The sequence below is a fragment of the Centroberyx affinis genome, unplaced genomic scaffold (assembly GCF_046629955.1).
Source record: "Centroberyx affinis isolate AG114_WGS23_722 - 3 ecotype Tasmania unplaced genomic scaffold, CSIRO-AGI_Caff_v1 ptg000503l_1, whole genome shotgun sequence".
In the NCBI taxonomy this organism is placed as follows: Eukaryota; Metazoa; Chordata; class Actinopteri; order Beryciformes; family Berycidae; genus Centroberyx; species Centroberyx affinis.
This window is the reverse complement of record NW_027279155.1, coordinates 912,144-926,458: the sequence shown is the minus strand read 5'-3', so window position 1 is coordinate 926,458 and position 14,315 is coordinate 912,144. Positions and strand designations below refer to the sequence as shown.

At 40.8% G+C, this 14,315-nt stretch overlaps 2 protein-coding genes across 4 annotated transcripts in view; one reads left to right on the top strand and one right to left on the bottom strand.

Moving 5' to 3' along the window:
• Nucleotides 1-999: 999 nt before the first annotated feature.
• Nucleotides 1,000-4,862, bottom strand: LOC139642661 (allantoinase, mitochondrial). Its single transcript, XM_071517605.1, has 11 exons — nucleotides 4,716-4,862; nucleotides 4,369-4,520; nucleotides 3,891-4,005; nucleotides 3,658-3,804; nucleotides 3,488-3,533; nucleotides 3,191-3,284; nucleotides 2,912-3,098; nucleotides 2,524-2,662; nucleotides 1,566-1,738; nucleotides 1,275-1,307; nucleotides 1,000-1,146 (listed from the first exon to the last, which is right to left on the bottom strand). Exons 1-11 carry the CDS (start codon nucleotides 4,860-4,862, stop codon nucleotides 1,000-1,002), a joined length of 1,380 nt encoding a protein of 459 aa, XP_071373706.1.
• Nucleotides 4,863-10,764: 5,902 nt separating this feature from the next.
• The window catches only part of kif1aa (kinesin family member 1Aa), a 37,995-nt gene continuing 34,444 nt past the window's right edge, over nucleotides 10,765-14,315 (top strand). For all 3 annotated transcript variants that reach the window (XM_071517601.1, XM_071517600.1, XM_071517599.1), the window contains exon 1: nucleotides 10,765-10,870. In XM_071517601.1, coding sequence (XP_071373702.1) covers nucleotides 10,765-10,870 — 106 coding nt within the window. The remainder of the gene's footprint in view (nucleotides 10,871-14,315) is intronic.

Sequence of the window (14,315 nt, the reverse complement as noted above, 5' to 3'; positions counted from 1 at the left end):
TATTGACCACTGACTCCTGACTGGCCATACATATTACACTTCTATGGTTTAAGCCTACATTTCACTGTGTTCAGGTGAATACGTTGAATGCAAATTGGGAAAGTAATTAAGTATGTTCAGCAAAAGTCAAGTTCATGTACAGTAAATACGACATTCTGTACAGTTATCTTGATTTTGGGTTGTTATTGAAAAGCTGAGGACAGCTACATAACAGTTCAACTGAGCCTCTCAGGAGACTCACATCAGGGTCTTTGGAAAGTCTTAAATGTAATTTGAAAATTTCAAGGCCTTGAACAACCTTAAGTGTCTTAATTACAGTAATCCAAGGTCTTATTTCACCATGATATGCAGTTTTATTTTCAACAGTAAACTTAATTTTGATGCAACTATAAATCTAGACATTGGTATTGGCAGGTTCTTCCCATTCGGTGATATGTAGTTGAGTTGGAAAGGCAAATGTCTTGAATTTTGTAGTTTCACCAAAAGACATGAATGGGACCAGCAGTTTTATTTTTTTATGTGATATTACATTTCTTGCACTGCCAGTACATCACACTTAGTTTAACCCACATGCATATCCACTGGTATATTGATACAGGACTGTGTTAATACAATAACCAAAATATGATTTGTTTTCATCACCTCTGCTTCATAAGCACAGCTGGACATCATGTCCCGAAACATTTAATTTCTTGGTGTTCTTTTTCTTATACTGCTCAATTATAGTTTTAGAACGTTAATTAGCTATATGTGTTCAACTGGAAATAGGCTTGTTTGCCAGCTTTTTGTTTTATTTTGATTGTTAAACTGGTCTTAAATCCAATTCCCTTGTTCCTTGCAGCTTGTTGTTGGAGACACAATACACGAGTTCTACAGATTAAATTTTTTTGGTCTTTTCAGTCAGTGGGTGTTAGAGAAAATAAATAAACAACCTTGTGCACTCTTATCAGAAGAAGCAACCAGCAAAATGACACAGACAAACAGATGTCTTGAGGTTTATTACACCTTGATATTATGCCTTACAGGGATGAGGAGATGCTTCCCCAGAGGCTCAGGATAGAAAGAGCCGTCTCTGTACACCAACCTCCCCCTGAGGACAGTGGCACACACCACTCCTTGCAATGTAAGGCCAAGGTAAGGAGTCAGCTGCACACAGAGAGAGGGATAGGGCATCTTTAACAATATTCCTTTCATCAGACAAGTCATTAGTAAAAAAAAACATCTGTGCTCTGTCCATCATAGCATTTGTTCATGACATTCATATGTTTGTTCACCTTGTTTTTATGATGTATGCTTCCTTGTTTGACCTGGACAAAAAATGAAATAAAGCTGTTATGGTGTTGTGAGCCATTGTATTGGTCATCTTACAGCAATGCTACTTTGGTTGTAGGTTATCTGCAAAATGCAATACAGCTAAGATGCATTACATTTAATAACACAATGTGTATAAATACAAATGTCAATTTACATAGATTTTGTGTTGTATTTAATCATAGCTGTCAAAAAAGTCTAAAGTTGCCAGCAGATTCAGTGTTTGATGTTTGTTATGAATTCCTTATACGAACCTCAAATTCTCTCTCTGGGTCCCATATGACCAAGTCGGCATCGTAACCAGGGGCAAGGCTGCCCTTCTGGTTGTCTAGACTACAAAGCTTCGCTGTTTTCTGGCTGAGGAGCCTCACAACATCAAGCAGCTTAAAGCCCCTCTTACTGGCTGAACTCCAGAAGAGAGGCAAACCTAAAAAATGATTTAAAATGGTGATCAGTGATTAACTGTCATGAACAGAATTTCTGCTGAAAGAGAAAATTAATATTGTTCTCACTTTTATTAGTTCACACAAAGTCAAATATGAAAATCATTATTCAGTCTTATGTCTCATGTCTGGCTTGGCCAAATAACCTTTTTATAAGAATACAATTGCATCAAGAATTCACATTATTCTCCCATAGTCTGCTGTGCCTGGCATTGTCAAAAGGTTTGATAGTCCCAGTTTTCCCTGGTGTCAGACTTTGACCCCCCCTCTTACTGTGTCTGAACAGTAAATGATTAGGCTGGCCTCTAAACCAGCACTAAACTCCTGTTTACCTCCTTGTGAACTTTGCCCAGTGGAGGTGATTGTCAAAGGCATGATGGGGGGAGGGGATAATAGCTAACAGCTGCTTTAGAAATCATTAGAAAACAGAAATATCTGCTGCACACCTAGGTTCAGGTTTCTCTCAACGGGAGAAAATTGGATTAATATAATCAAATAAAAGAAGAGCATCATTCAACAACTGCATTGTAATAGTGCACTGCAGACCTGATGCTAAGGTTTGCATGATCTGATTACAGTCTAACAACCTAAACCTTAGTGTAAATGTGTGGTAAATGTGTGGCATATTATTGCAATGCAGTCAGAGTTTTGCTTCAGAAATCACACTAGGACTCAAATCTTGATCTGTGCCCACTAGAGAAGAAACAGGGTACAGATACTGTAATACTGTACTGAATCTCATATATGTTTGTCACTGGTCAGTAGTTACCAAACTGCAGAGAGGAGATTCCTCCCCAAGCCTCAGTGAAGTCTCCACTATCCAGTTTCTTCAGATCAGGGGTGCAGGGGGAGTGATCAGACACCACCATGTCAATCTGGCCAGCCTTCAGTGCTGACCACAACTGCTCCTGGTGGGGTACAATAAGTCAAGTCAAGTCAAGTCAAGTCAAGTCAAGTTTATTTATATAGCCCTTTGTCACAAGCATGTCTCACAGAGGACTTTACAGAGAGTAAGACAATCACAATAGATGATCTGTTACTAGCAATCCAGAAATTCTAAAGCTGATTTATTCCTATTTTATTTGGGGACTCAAAATGAAAACAGTTTATTTCCTGCCTACGAGCGCAGAATCTTGCCTAGATCCCTTTCACTTTACCCGGTTAGCATGTCCTCTGATGGGCGGGCAGCACTTGAACTGCGTTGCCCCTGCAGGTATGTTCTCTGCAGCGAGGCTGAGGTAGTGGTGGGTCGTCTCCACCGTCAAGGGGGCTCCGGCCTGCCGCGCCTCCTCGATCAGTTTCAGCGGCTTTGCAGAGGACAAGTGAACTATATGGCACCGCACCCTGGAGCAGGGAGAGGTGGGTGACTGGTTGAAGTCAGTAAAACCAAATTCTATCCATGGATATGCTACTGGTTAACAGGCTGCTGTTCTCACTTGTACTGGAGGCAGAGATCTGTGACGATGCGGATTGCCTCTATCTCCATGACATCTGGCCTGGACTGCAGGAAGGTGGAGTACTGACTGGGATCTAAGATTAGAGGAGGATAGGCAGAGGTTTGGCACATTGCAGTGTTCATTATTCAACAAATTCAGCGTAAATTATTTATCCCTGCATCACAATTTTCATGGCAGGCACAGAAACCTAAAAACTCTGTCGTAACAGTGACTGCAATAGACATAAGATATACCAATGATAGATTATATCTACTAATAGTATTTAATTATCCTTACCCCCTGTCTCTTTTGTTGTCTGCTGAACATCCCTCTCTGCATGAAACTGAAGGGGGCAAAGGGGAGAGTATTTCAATCTCATCTGTTTTATTCCTAGCATATGGGTTTAATATTGAAAAAGTATGCAAAATGTGACTAATGTTGTAGAAGATGATGCAGTTTTGAGTCACCAGAAGGACGCTCCCTGTGCCTTGCAGCTGCTTCATGGCAGTGTGCAGATCACAGTCAGTGACGTGGGGGAACTCCTCCACCCCGCTGTGGATGAGAAAACACTTGAACCCAGCCACTCCGGCCTGGATCATGGGCCGAAGTTCTAACTGTAGGGAGACAGTCGTGGTTTGTGTTTACTATATGGTCCTTATTCAGCATGATCTGAGCTGAGATTACATCTATTCTGCTGTACCTGGTTGCCGGGGATCACACCTCCCCAGAAGGCCGTGTCTACAAAACACTTCCCTGCCGCCTCCCGCATCTTCTCATGAAAATTATCGAGCGTGGTGGTTGGAGGGATGCTGTTGCTATGGAAATATGAGTAAGCACATGAGTTGACTCTTTCCTTTTTTAAATAAAAGGGATAAATGTTATTTCTTCTCTCCTTTTAATCAGTTTTTATCATTTCTATGCCCAAATATACCAAACCTAAACCCAAATCTTCTCAGATCTACGCACAACTGCATTGTGTACTGTTTCTGAATCAAACCTTATCCGTCAATCCTAATGGTTAACCTTGTTGTCCATGTTGAAAATGTAATCTTTACCTGAGGGGAACTTAAAACAGTTTTTTGTGCAATCTGTTTACCCTGCTACCTTTATCTGCCACCATTGACCTCGCTTTGTGGATGGTGGGTATTGATTCTGGGAGAGGGGAGACTCAGACTTACAGGGGCATGTCCACAATCGTCGTCACCCCTCCGGCAGCGGCGGCCCGGGTGGCGGTCCAGAAGCCCTCCCATGTGGTGCGGCCTGGCTCGTTCACGTGAACATGGCAATCCACAATGCCCGGCATCACCACACTGTCGCCCACATCCAACACCTGCCATCACAGCCGAGTTACATCACTCAAAATATGTTGTGTAATAGTTATTATATAATAACTGTGTAATAATGATTATTCACCTGTTATGTCAAACGTTTGACTGCCAATAGATTACTAGGAGTGACAAATCAGTTCATTTTCTTTCCAACAGGGGGAGCGTGCTGAACATGAGATTGGTGTGAGCCAGCCTACCTCATACGCAGCATCCCCAGAAAAGTTGCAGTCTGACAGAATGCTGTGGATTCTCCCATCCTCGATTACGATGACAGCAGGACGGACCTCGCTGCCAACCAGCACCCTCGTACTCCTCACAGCACGGACAGTTGATCCAAGCTCCATGGCTTTAATTTGCTGAGTGTTTAAGAAAACAATGGCCTCCTAACTCTGCTTCTAAACCTCAGATATGTTCAGATTTTAGCAGCTCAGCGCACTGGAGTTGAGGCACCGCCCCCCCTCCTGAGTGCTTCAAAGGATAAGGGTTTGTTCACCTCTCCGCTCTGTGTGACAAGCTGCATTCTGAAGTCCAATCATGCACGGCAGTTTAGTTTTTGAACTATGATTCAGAAAACTATGGATGAAAAAACAAAAAGGATGAGGCATGAATTAAGTCATTCCATTACGATTGTATTTTTATATTTCAAAGCACAGACCATAATGCAAGATGTGGTTTCTTAGACTGTGATTTCTTTGAAGCAGAAATCCATCCTAAAACAGAATTCACTTTGTTATTCTTACGATCTTAGCTTAGCTTCTCTGTTGACCGTGAAATGGAGAATGACTTTGCGGGCAAAAAATGTTTGTTCAACTTTTACATCCAAGTGAGCTCACAGGTATGAGCCAAAACATTTGCCTATAGCTCCCCCAAATGGCCCAAGTCTCCCATTCATTGGAGCATGATGATAATATTATATTATTACAAGAACCTTGCCTCTCGTTTCAATCTTTCAGACAGATTTGTTATTGTCAACAAAACAAGACTAATCTGTTTATTATTATCAGACTAAAGCATCATATGTGAAGTGTGTTCAGGGTGAATGTTTGCGTTAAGTATTCAAGGAGACGCAGGGAGGGTGCGTCTCTTTAAGAAAACACGTCTGACACACTAGGCTTCAGGCAACAGCTCACTCTATCAATAAATTATTCAGGCCCCAGTGCCACTGAATTTAGACATGGCAGAGGAGAGCTGGAAGGTTGGGCAGACCAATGCCATGGCTCCTCCTCCATCTTCCTGTAGTGGACACTTGTGTTCCTAAATAATCAAAAGACATTCCCTTCAACACACTTACAACATTGAGTCTCCAGCTACTTCATATTTAAACAGGAAGGCCAAGTGTACATCAGAGGCACCTCATCCACGTACTGTAAGATGATTCATGGGTATGACATCATCCTGTTTTATTTGTTGTGATTTAATAGTCTTACTTCATTTTGACATGTTGTGTGTGTGATGTCGATACACTACGGCTGTACTTTAAGCATTACATTTGCAGCATACTTATGCCCTACATAGATCGGACCTTGAAATCTTAATGCTGATGAATTAAATAAAGAAATTGCATCAGATAGAAATGGAGGAGACAGAGTGGGCCAGGGAGAGATGTCACACAGCCAGCAAATGAGAGAGAGAGAGAGAGAGAGAGAGAGAAAGAGAGAGAGAGGCCTAGTGATATAGGGAGAGAGAGCGCCTAACAGTAGCACGTCTGGATAGAAGCTGTACAAAGAGCAAGGTCACAAAACACAATTGCATTGTGTTTCACTTGGGCTGAAACCTGAGCAGCTCCGACCTGTCCTCCCACCAGATGCAGAGTTCCTCTTCACTACCCTCTACTTGCCACTGAGCCTCATGTGCAGTGGACTCAGATTGTGTTTTATCTCAATCTAAACTTGCCAGCATATCATTATATGCCCATTCACATTTCAGAAGTGCCAGCTGATTTCAACCAAAGACCAATCAAAGAGGCATACACTGTGTGAAGTTTGCTATGGAAGATATTGTAATGTACACTGAATGTACAAAATATTAAGAACTTGTTTCATGACGTACAATGTAATGTGCAGAATCCAGGTAAAAGGCATTTTCCCTTATTGATTTCCCTTATTAAATCTATACCAATGACAAAGGAGGAGATGTCGATGAAGACAAACAGACAGGATTTTTAAGCTTTGAGATAGTTGAGATGTGGATTGTGCATCACAAGTTGATCTAACTCATCTTTTAAGAAAATATGTTTAAAAACTCCATAGGATTAAAGAAGATCTTCAATGTTTAAAATGCTTGTGAATTGTCCACATTATTATAACTTCCTTATACTTAAATTTCATATTGGATTTACTTTTTTCTAAGTGTAATACAAAGTCAAAACCTCTTGCATGAGAAATACTGTAGCCTTTAAAATCACTCAGCATTTCAATTTTCTCAAATTCCACTCAGTCAAATGATATGCCGGCGTTTTCTCCATTGATACATGAAAGCAAAGTACACCACAATATATTTCTCTTTATTTGACAATATAGACACAATACGATATGAAAATACTTTATCTGATGTTTCAGAAATTTGGTTGCATCATCAGCAGTTCTATTCCACATAATTTGGGCAACATTAAGATATAATAACAACAAATTGCACCACTTATTTGTTTTCCTAAATATCTCCATTTTAAAAAGACCCTTATTCAGCCCACTGGATTAAGCCCCAGTTGACTCAGTACGGAGGTGTACATTATTCATGTCACACAGCAATCCCCTTTGAGAGTGCATTATATGGTCTGACTTGCAATAGGATTTGCTGGAGAAAGAGAAAGAGCGTAGGGAGGTTTTCTCCCACATTTTGAGAACTGGATATATAACCCTTCAACTCCTAAGCAGACAATCCACAGCAGATGAGAAAAGCAGCACCATTATTTCTGAAACAGGCTTATACAGTCAGACGCTACATATGCAACACAAACAACATGCCTAATATCTTGTGTTTGTGATGACCATTCTTCCATAATGCCGTTTCTGTGGTCAGACCCTGTTCTTATTGTGAACCCCAACCCAGTTTGTCTAGATGCTGCTTGTCTGTGCTTCACTAAATAACTTCATAGGCAGTTTCCATGGTACAGAGACCTGCTTTGTGCCAATTGTCTCCTCTCAGCTTGATGTCCAAGGCTTGACCTACTAAGCCTTAATTCACCACAAATGTGTTTTTATGCTTCTATTGTCCAATAAATAAAAAAAATCATGTGAAACTAGGCTACCTTAGCCTATTGGAAAATATCTGTATCTGCTGTTTTTTTGTTTGTTTTTTTGTTTTTTTTAGTTAAATTCAAGGCATAGGTATGTCTTTACACAGCAGAGGCTTTTGTTTGAGTTATTCCGAGAGGGGATACTAATCTCTCTCTCTCTCTCTCTCTCTCTCTCTCTCTCTCTCTCTCTCTCTCTCTCTCTCTCTCTCTCTCTCTCTCTCTCTCTCTCTCTCTCTCTCTCTCTCTCTCCCCCCTCCCCTACGCTCTTCCTCCCTCTCTCTCTTCCCACTACTGCATTGATGCCGTTACCTCCCTCGGTGGTGATGTCACCGGCTCGGTGGAGCTCAGCATCCTTTGCCACAGACAGGGAGACAACAGAGCCATTTTGACTGCTGGAGTGTGGCGGAGGCAAACACCCACCTCTCTGGGTCCCCACTCCCAGGCAAAAGCAGGGTACAGGGTGGGTTATAAGACACAGGCACTTCAACCTCGATCAGGTCTTCCCCCCGCTTTCATGGACAGGAGAGGAGGGAGGAGAGGCAGCTAGCAGACCTGGAGGAGGAGGAGGACACTGTGGAGACCAGACGAGCTGGAAGTAAGGAGCTGGGAAAACCACAAGAGCACAACAAAATCGGCTTCAAAATAGGAGCGAGGCGTTGTTGACATAGCAGAGGTAGGATTCCCTGTGCGTGTGTTTTTTTTCCATTGTTCTGCCTATAATGCAGTTTTAATGAGACAGTATTTATTTACTTAGTGTTGAATCTCCTGGGATGGGGTTGGCATAGGGTGCGGCCATTGAAGAGGCTGTCAACAGACCCTCCGACAGGGTTTGAGGAATAGAAAAGAGGGAGAATGAAATGTCAGTAAAGCTGCTTGGCTCGAAAGGGCATTAATTATTATATTATGTTTATATTTTACGGAAAAATGGTGTTTTGATTATGTGAGCTCAAGCAGGATGACATGAACAAACGCCGTGTCATTGAGCGGAAGGTAAACTGCGAGGCATGTAGCTAAGCTAAATGAAAAAAGCATATTTTCCTCATAAATTTCGAAAATTAGCTTGTGTAATATTGTGTCTTTCCGTGTGTAGCTAATTATCTCAGCATTGTATGATATTATGGTGCTGTCTGTTGTTTTCGGCTTTGCCATTAGGGCTAGACACTCACTAATAAACTAATTTCATATATTTTTCTAAATGAATAATAAGGTAAAACTGTATCAAACATTGGTCACGCTACACAACACATCAGCATTTTTTTTTTTTTTTCACATTAGCCTTTGTCACCGGCAAAATGGTGGCCGCCCAGCTGCATCCTCATCAGCTGATTGGTCTGAGCATCCGTATGTGCAGATTCACTGGTTATCGGCCATGGATGGACGGATGGATGTTGTAATAAAGCAGATTTTATTTTATTTTTACAAGCTTATTCTGTTACAAACAGGCTGGACATAATCAAGATGGGCACACTGGGCATGTAAAATGTGTCATGACGCTGTACATGTCGATACAGAAGTCTGAATATGCGTGACAGCAGAGCAATCAGGACTGCATGGTGTGTGCGTGGATTGGGCAGAGGAGGGCAGGTTTTAACCCCCCATCACACCACACAATCATAATTAAATATGGCAACTGGGTAACGAAATTCACAGATCAATTTCATGCCATTTAAACCCCCACATTAAGGAACAACGCCTAGCCTATTATTCAATTATGGTCTATATTCTAATTTGAACTTCATTTCAGATATTGAGACAATATTGTATTGGATGTTGAATCTTTTATTTTGTTCCATCTGTTTAGTTTCTTGAATCTAATTTCACCTAAGCATACTGTTTCACCTTGAAATGCTATTTACAAAATTTTCCCTATACTGACATACTGTTATTAACAAGCTTTCGTCTCATACAGGAGTGAATCTGATCAATGTGCCAACAGTAGAGGATGTACCAGGAAGCAGTGTGACACAGCAGTTTTACAACACCTTATGACGATAAACCCTAGAATCATAAACCCCTAACAAGATATATTGGATATTGATACAAATCTAACACTTTTCATATCTTATAGGCTACAGTTAAATAAATACAACTTTCTCCTTGTAATATCCTAACATTATGCAACAGACATTGAACGTTCATTGAATCCAAGTCAGATTCCAGTCAGAAATATAGGCTCATTGCTTGCTGTTGAGATTGTTGAACAGAATGAAAAATTACAGTAATTTTATCGTCACAGATGATGAGTCATGGTTGCACTCGATGCCCTCACTATGCCTCCACTATAATCATATAGTGATTATATGGTCATGATATAGTATTTAGTGTTTTATTGGCGATTGTATGGCATTTATCCTATACTGTGTATCACCAGCCCTTCCTGTACTCACACTCCTGGATCTGCTCAGAGCCAAACCCTGGTTTTGTGGCTGGTTTCTGTGTTATGAGGCCATTGTAATCCAGGGAAATAGTCTGACATTTAGCTGTTGCTGCACTTCTTTTGTTGCTGCTAGGCTTGTTATCCATCTCCCCTGACTGTAGCTGACCATGCATGGTCTTTTCACGTTACAGCCACATAGCCCTGCCCTGTGCTATTGTGCTGATTGCATCAACCACAAGGTGCAATGTTCTGCTTTTACTTTTTTTTTTTTATACAAATGATGTATCTTATAGAAGGTTAAGGCTTCTGTTTTGCAACTGAGGGTGTGTCTAGCAATCTTTTCCTAAACCAAATCAATGTTACAATTAATGTACAATGGCTCCCTCAACCAATATCCTTCATAACACAACATAACATAACATAACATAACATAACATATACCAAACAACAGCATAACTTATGCCAAAAAAGTGGCATAAGTCAATTATGCTATATTAATTGGAAGTCTACATTCTACATTTAAGAATAGTATCATTTAGGATTTACTATCTTTTCCCTTCTACAGATTTCCAACCCGCAAGCCCTGTACCTGGGCATTAAAGAGGGCACCCCAAGGTGCTAGGAAGGCGGCACCATGGCAGCGGCCTCTGTGAAGGTGGCGGTGCGTGTCCGCCCCTTCAATTCAAGGGAGATTGGAAAAGAGAGCAAATGTATCATTCAGATGTCTGGGAACACCACCAGTAAGTACTCTAACCAGAGCCTTAATATCTATCAAATTGTCACCTGCATCAAGTTCTCTGTTCAAATTCATCAGGCCTATGTGGGTTAAGGTTCTCTCTGATACAAATACGTTTTTGTTATTAGTTTCAGTTCAGCATTAAATATGGATTGCAGGAAAAGTACAGAAATAGGTTGGCAGCCAGGTTTAAGATTTATAGGGAGGCCGTCCTTCAAGCCCATCCTGACAGTAAGCATCCAGGGTGCTGAAGTGTCCTAGAACAAGGCACCAATCCTTACAAGCTCCAGGGTGCTGCTCTGTATCCGACCTTGACCTCTGACCTCCCTGTGCAGGGGGTACGTGGAAAGAGAATTTCCCTAAGGTGATCGATACTAACTAGTTTTGAAGAATTGCCTTGATCGACACTTGCCCATGTTAAAGTAATTACTGATAGATACCTTACAATACGTGATAAGCTTAAGCTGTTATAATGCAGTGAAATGTACCTGACCTATTTACAAGCGGCCCGGAAAGATAAAAATATGTGGATGTCTTCCCAATAGAAGCTCTATCAAAACTTTCAACTCATATTGAGAGGTTTGGACGATCAGAATGATTACTCTTCCACTCCTGAGGCTGAAGAAAGCAAGGCCTATTCCAAGACATGTGAAATGAGCTGGAAAGTTATTCGGCATCAGCTATAAATTCAGATGCAGCTTGTCGATATAGGCCCTAATTTCAACAAAACGTAACCACATTAAAATTTATGCCTTAACTCATGCATTATTTACCTTTTGTCTAATTCCCAGGGAAGAAACATTCATGCTGTGCAGTGGGACTATGGCAATTACAGAAGGGCCCAGTTTTAGCATGAGATTGCTTATATCTGAATGAAAATGACACCATGTTCAGCTTCTCTGCAAAATTGACAGCTGTCTAATTACTCTGTGTAGGATCATGATTTTCAATTACAACAGTAAGTATAAGTCCACTATAGAGCAAATATCAGATGAAATCTTAATCAATAAATAAGCAATCTCTAGAAGTTGACTAAATAATAATCATACCATCAGAGGAGTGGACATTATCTCTCACAAATTTGACTGGATATTAATTTAGGGTTAGACTAGTTATTTATTAATGTGGCAGTCCAGAGTAAGCCAGATTTTACAATGGCTTCTATAGAATTCTATGATTAATTGTTAAATTAAAATCTCTGTGAATAGAAAATTGTCAGTGTCATGCATACAATTATACAACAATTACAATACTGGAATAGACACCACCTAATAGACACTCAATATTACAGTACAATTTGGAAGAAATTATTGATTGAAAAATGATTTTGTCCCTGTGAAATTGAAATAATACATACAAAGATTTGATAGTGTTAGGTATTTGTGGACTTGTATCTTGCTAGAAAAAGCGACAGTTTGAATTTGTGTGTAAAGCCTGCTGTATTTCCTTTTGTGGCAATATGTTGTTCAGTTTGTAAGCGTTCACCGGAGACTCGGTAGTTTAGACGGCCCTGCATTCCTTGGAATACAGCGAACAGAGAGAGGACCCTAGTCGAAAGGAGACTGGAAAGATACTTGATATCTAGTCTGCTTAGCAAGGTAAAGCCATTTGTCAATAATGGATGAGGCTTCCTGAAATATTTACAGTTTGGCCTAATTTAGCCATCTCCCCCTCCTTCCTCATGTCATGGGTGACTAGAGACAACAAGCTGGTCGGCTTTTTTGGGCCGTCATTTTTTAACTATGCCTTCTGGTGTAGGTCCCTTGCTGCGCTGTCTCTGCCTATCTAGGGGAAGAGTATGTTATCTAGCAACAGACAAAGTCCCTCTTAATTGGACTTAAGAAAAATCACAATCTTGAATAGAAATTAAATGATCATTTTGTAAATCAGTCCCTCAAGGATTTCGCAGCATCTGTGATTGCGACCAAAATTTGTTCACACCTACAGTAAGAGCGGCGCCACTGCCTTGGCAGAGAGCTCCTTCCTTGGTATTTTAGACAGTCAGTATTACTGTCAGCATTGTCTCCTTTAGCAATGTACACTCAGATCAAAGACAGTCCCCTGGGAGTGTATTGACAGTGTGGATACCATTGGGATGCTGTTGGTGGTATCTCTGAGTGTAATTTCTGAACACACAAAGCCAATTTCACAGTTTTAATCAAGCATGTTATTTGAGTGAATCTAACTTGAAAATGCGGGTGAATTCTAGTGGCGTGCTATACCATGATAGCAGGTATGGTGTTTGTTTATGCTGTGTTTTCCTTGCCATGCTGATTTGTTCATTTACTGTTCATTCACTGCATTATTCCTGATTTTTAGACAACAGTTTTTTGTTTGGAGACCTCCTCAGAGAAGTCGGCATCGTAATGTTGCAATAGTAGCTGTACTGTTGCTCATTCAACAGTATGCATTATGCTACAATCAGGCTGTCAAAACACTGTATTACATACTGATTACTCTACCATAGAAAAGATGAGGACCCAATGAGGCACAAACAATTTTCAGCACAAGATTAACCGCAAGAACATTCTATTTTTTGCACTGGGGCCATGTCAGAGCTTTTGTTTTTTGTTTTTTTTTAAAGACGTAGGTTTTTCTTTTTTATATATTACTGTGAAATCGGACATAGTTATGCATTCTAATCTGAGCAACATCAAAAAAGTGACTGTAGCCCTAATTATCTCCTCACACCTGCATTTGGTTAAATATGGGAGATCTTGGGCTCGATTCCCCACAAAATAAATCAAGACAAAAGTGACAATATTTGAACAGGTTTTAGCTCTACCTAAGCCACAATTCTGCTTAATAAATCAGAATTAGATTTCACAGATTAAATTGAGTTTACCATCATATCAGCGGTATTAGAAAACCTCATGTCTAACGTGCGACTCCAGCCTTGGTCAGCACACACACAGACACACAAAGACGCTCTCAGTGGGGACAGCAGTGCTTTTCAGCAGAGCAGATTGTTCTCTTCCATACAGAGTCAATGGCTCTGGATGTGGACTCTAGGATGTGAGCAGACTGATGTCATGAAAAAGCCCAGTGGTAGCAGTGTCTGGAGGGGGTATAGAGGCAGGGTATAAATGGCCCCTTGTTTTTTTTTGTAGTCTGGGCCAAGGGAAGGAAGAAGAAAAAGTTTGGGGGTTTTTGTGTGTCTCGCTCTCTGCTTTTGTGCTCTCTGACACCCATACATGGGTCAATAGCCCAGTTCCCACAAAGCAGGAGAATGGCAGGGATCTTGCTGGTGACAGGCTTGGCTTAGAGATCTTCCCCGCCACCCCACGCCAAACTTAATTAAGATGCAGGAGGCAGACACTGAGGGAATCATGGGCCTCTGTTTAGGGGGCAATTGGATAAAAATACTTGGTGAATAAATAGTTATATATTTAATCTGCAGTAGAGGAATGAGTGAATTCAGGACACATGGATACAACAGATTTCACTGC

What these genes read in the sequence shown, in the direction of transcription:
- LOC139642661 (XM_071517605.1), bottom strand. Translation starts at nt 4,862, where the DNA reads ATGGAGCTTGGATCAACTGTCCGTGCTGTGAGGAGTACGAGGGTGCTG. An exon ending in TCAGAGGACATGCTAACCGG is followed by an intron (nt 2,663 to 2,911) that starts GTAAAGTGAAAG and finishes GTACCCCACCAG; the next exon opens with GAGCAGTTGTGGTCAGCACT. An exon ending in AATCTCCTCTCTGCAGTTTG is followed by an intron (nt 1,739 to 2,523) that starts GTAACTACTGAC and finishes ATCATTTTTTAG; the next exon opens with GTTTGCCTCTCTTCTGGAGT.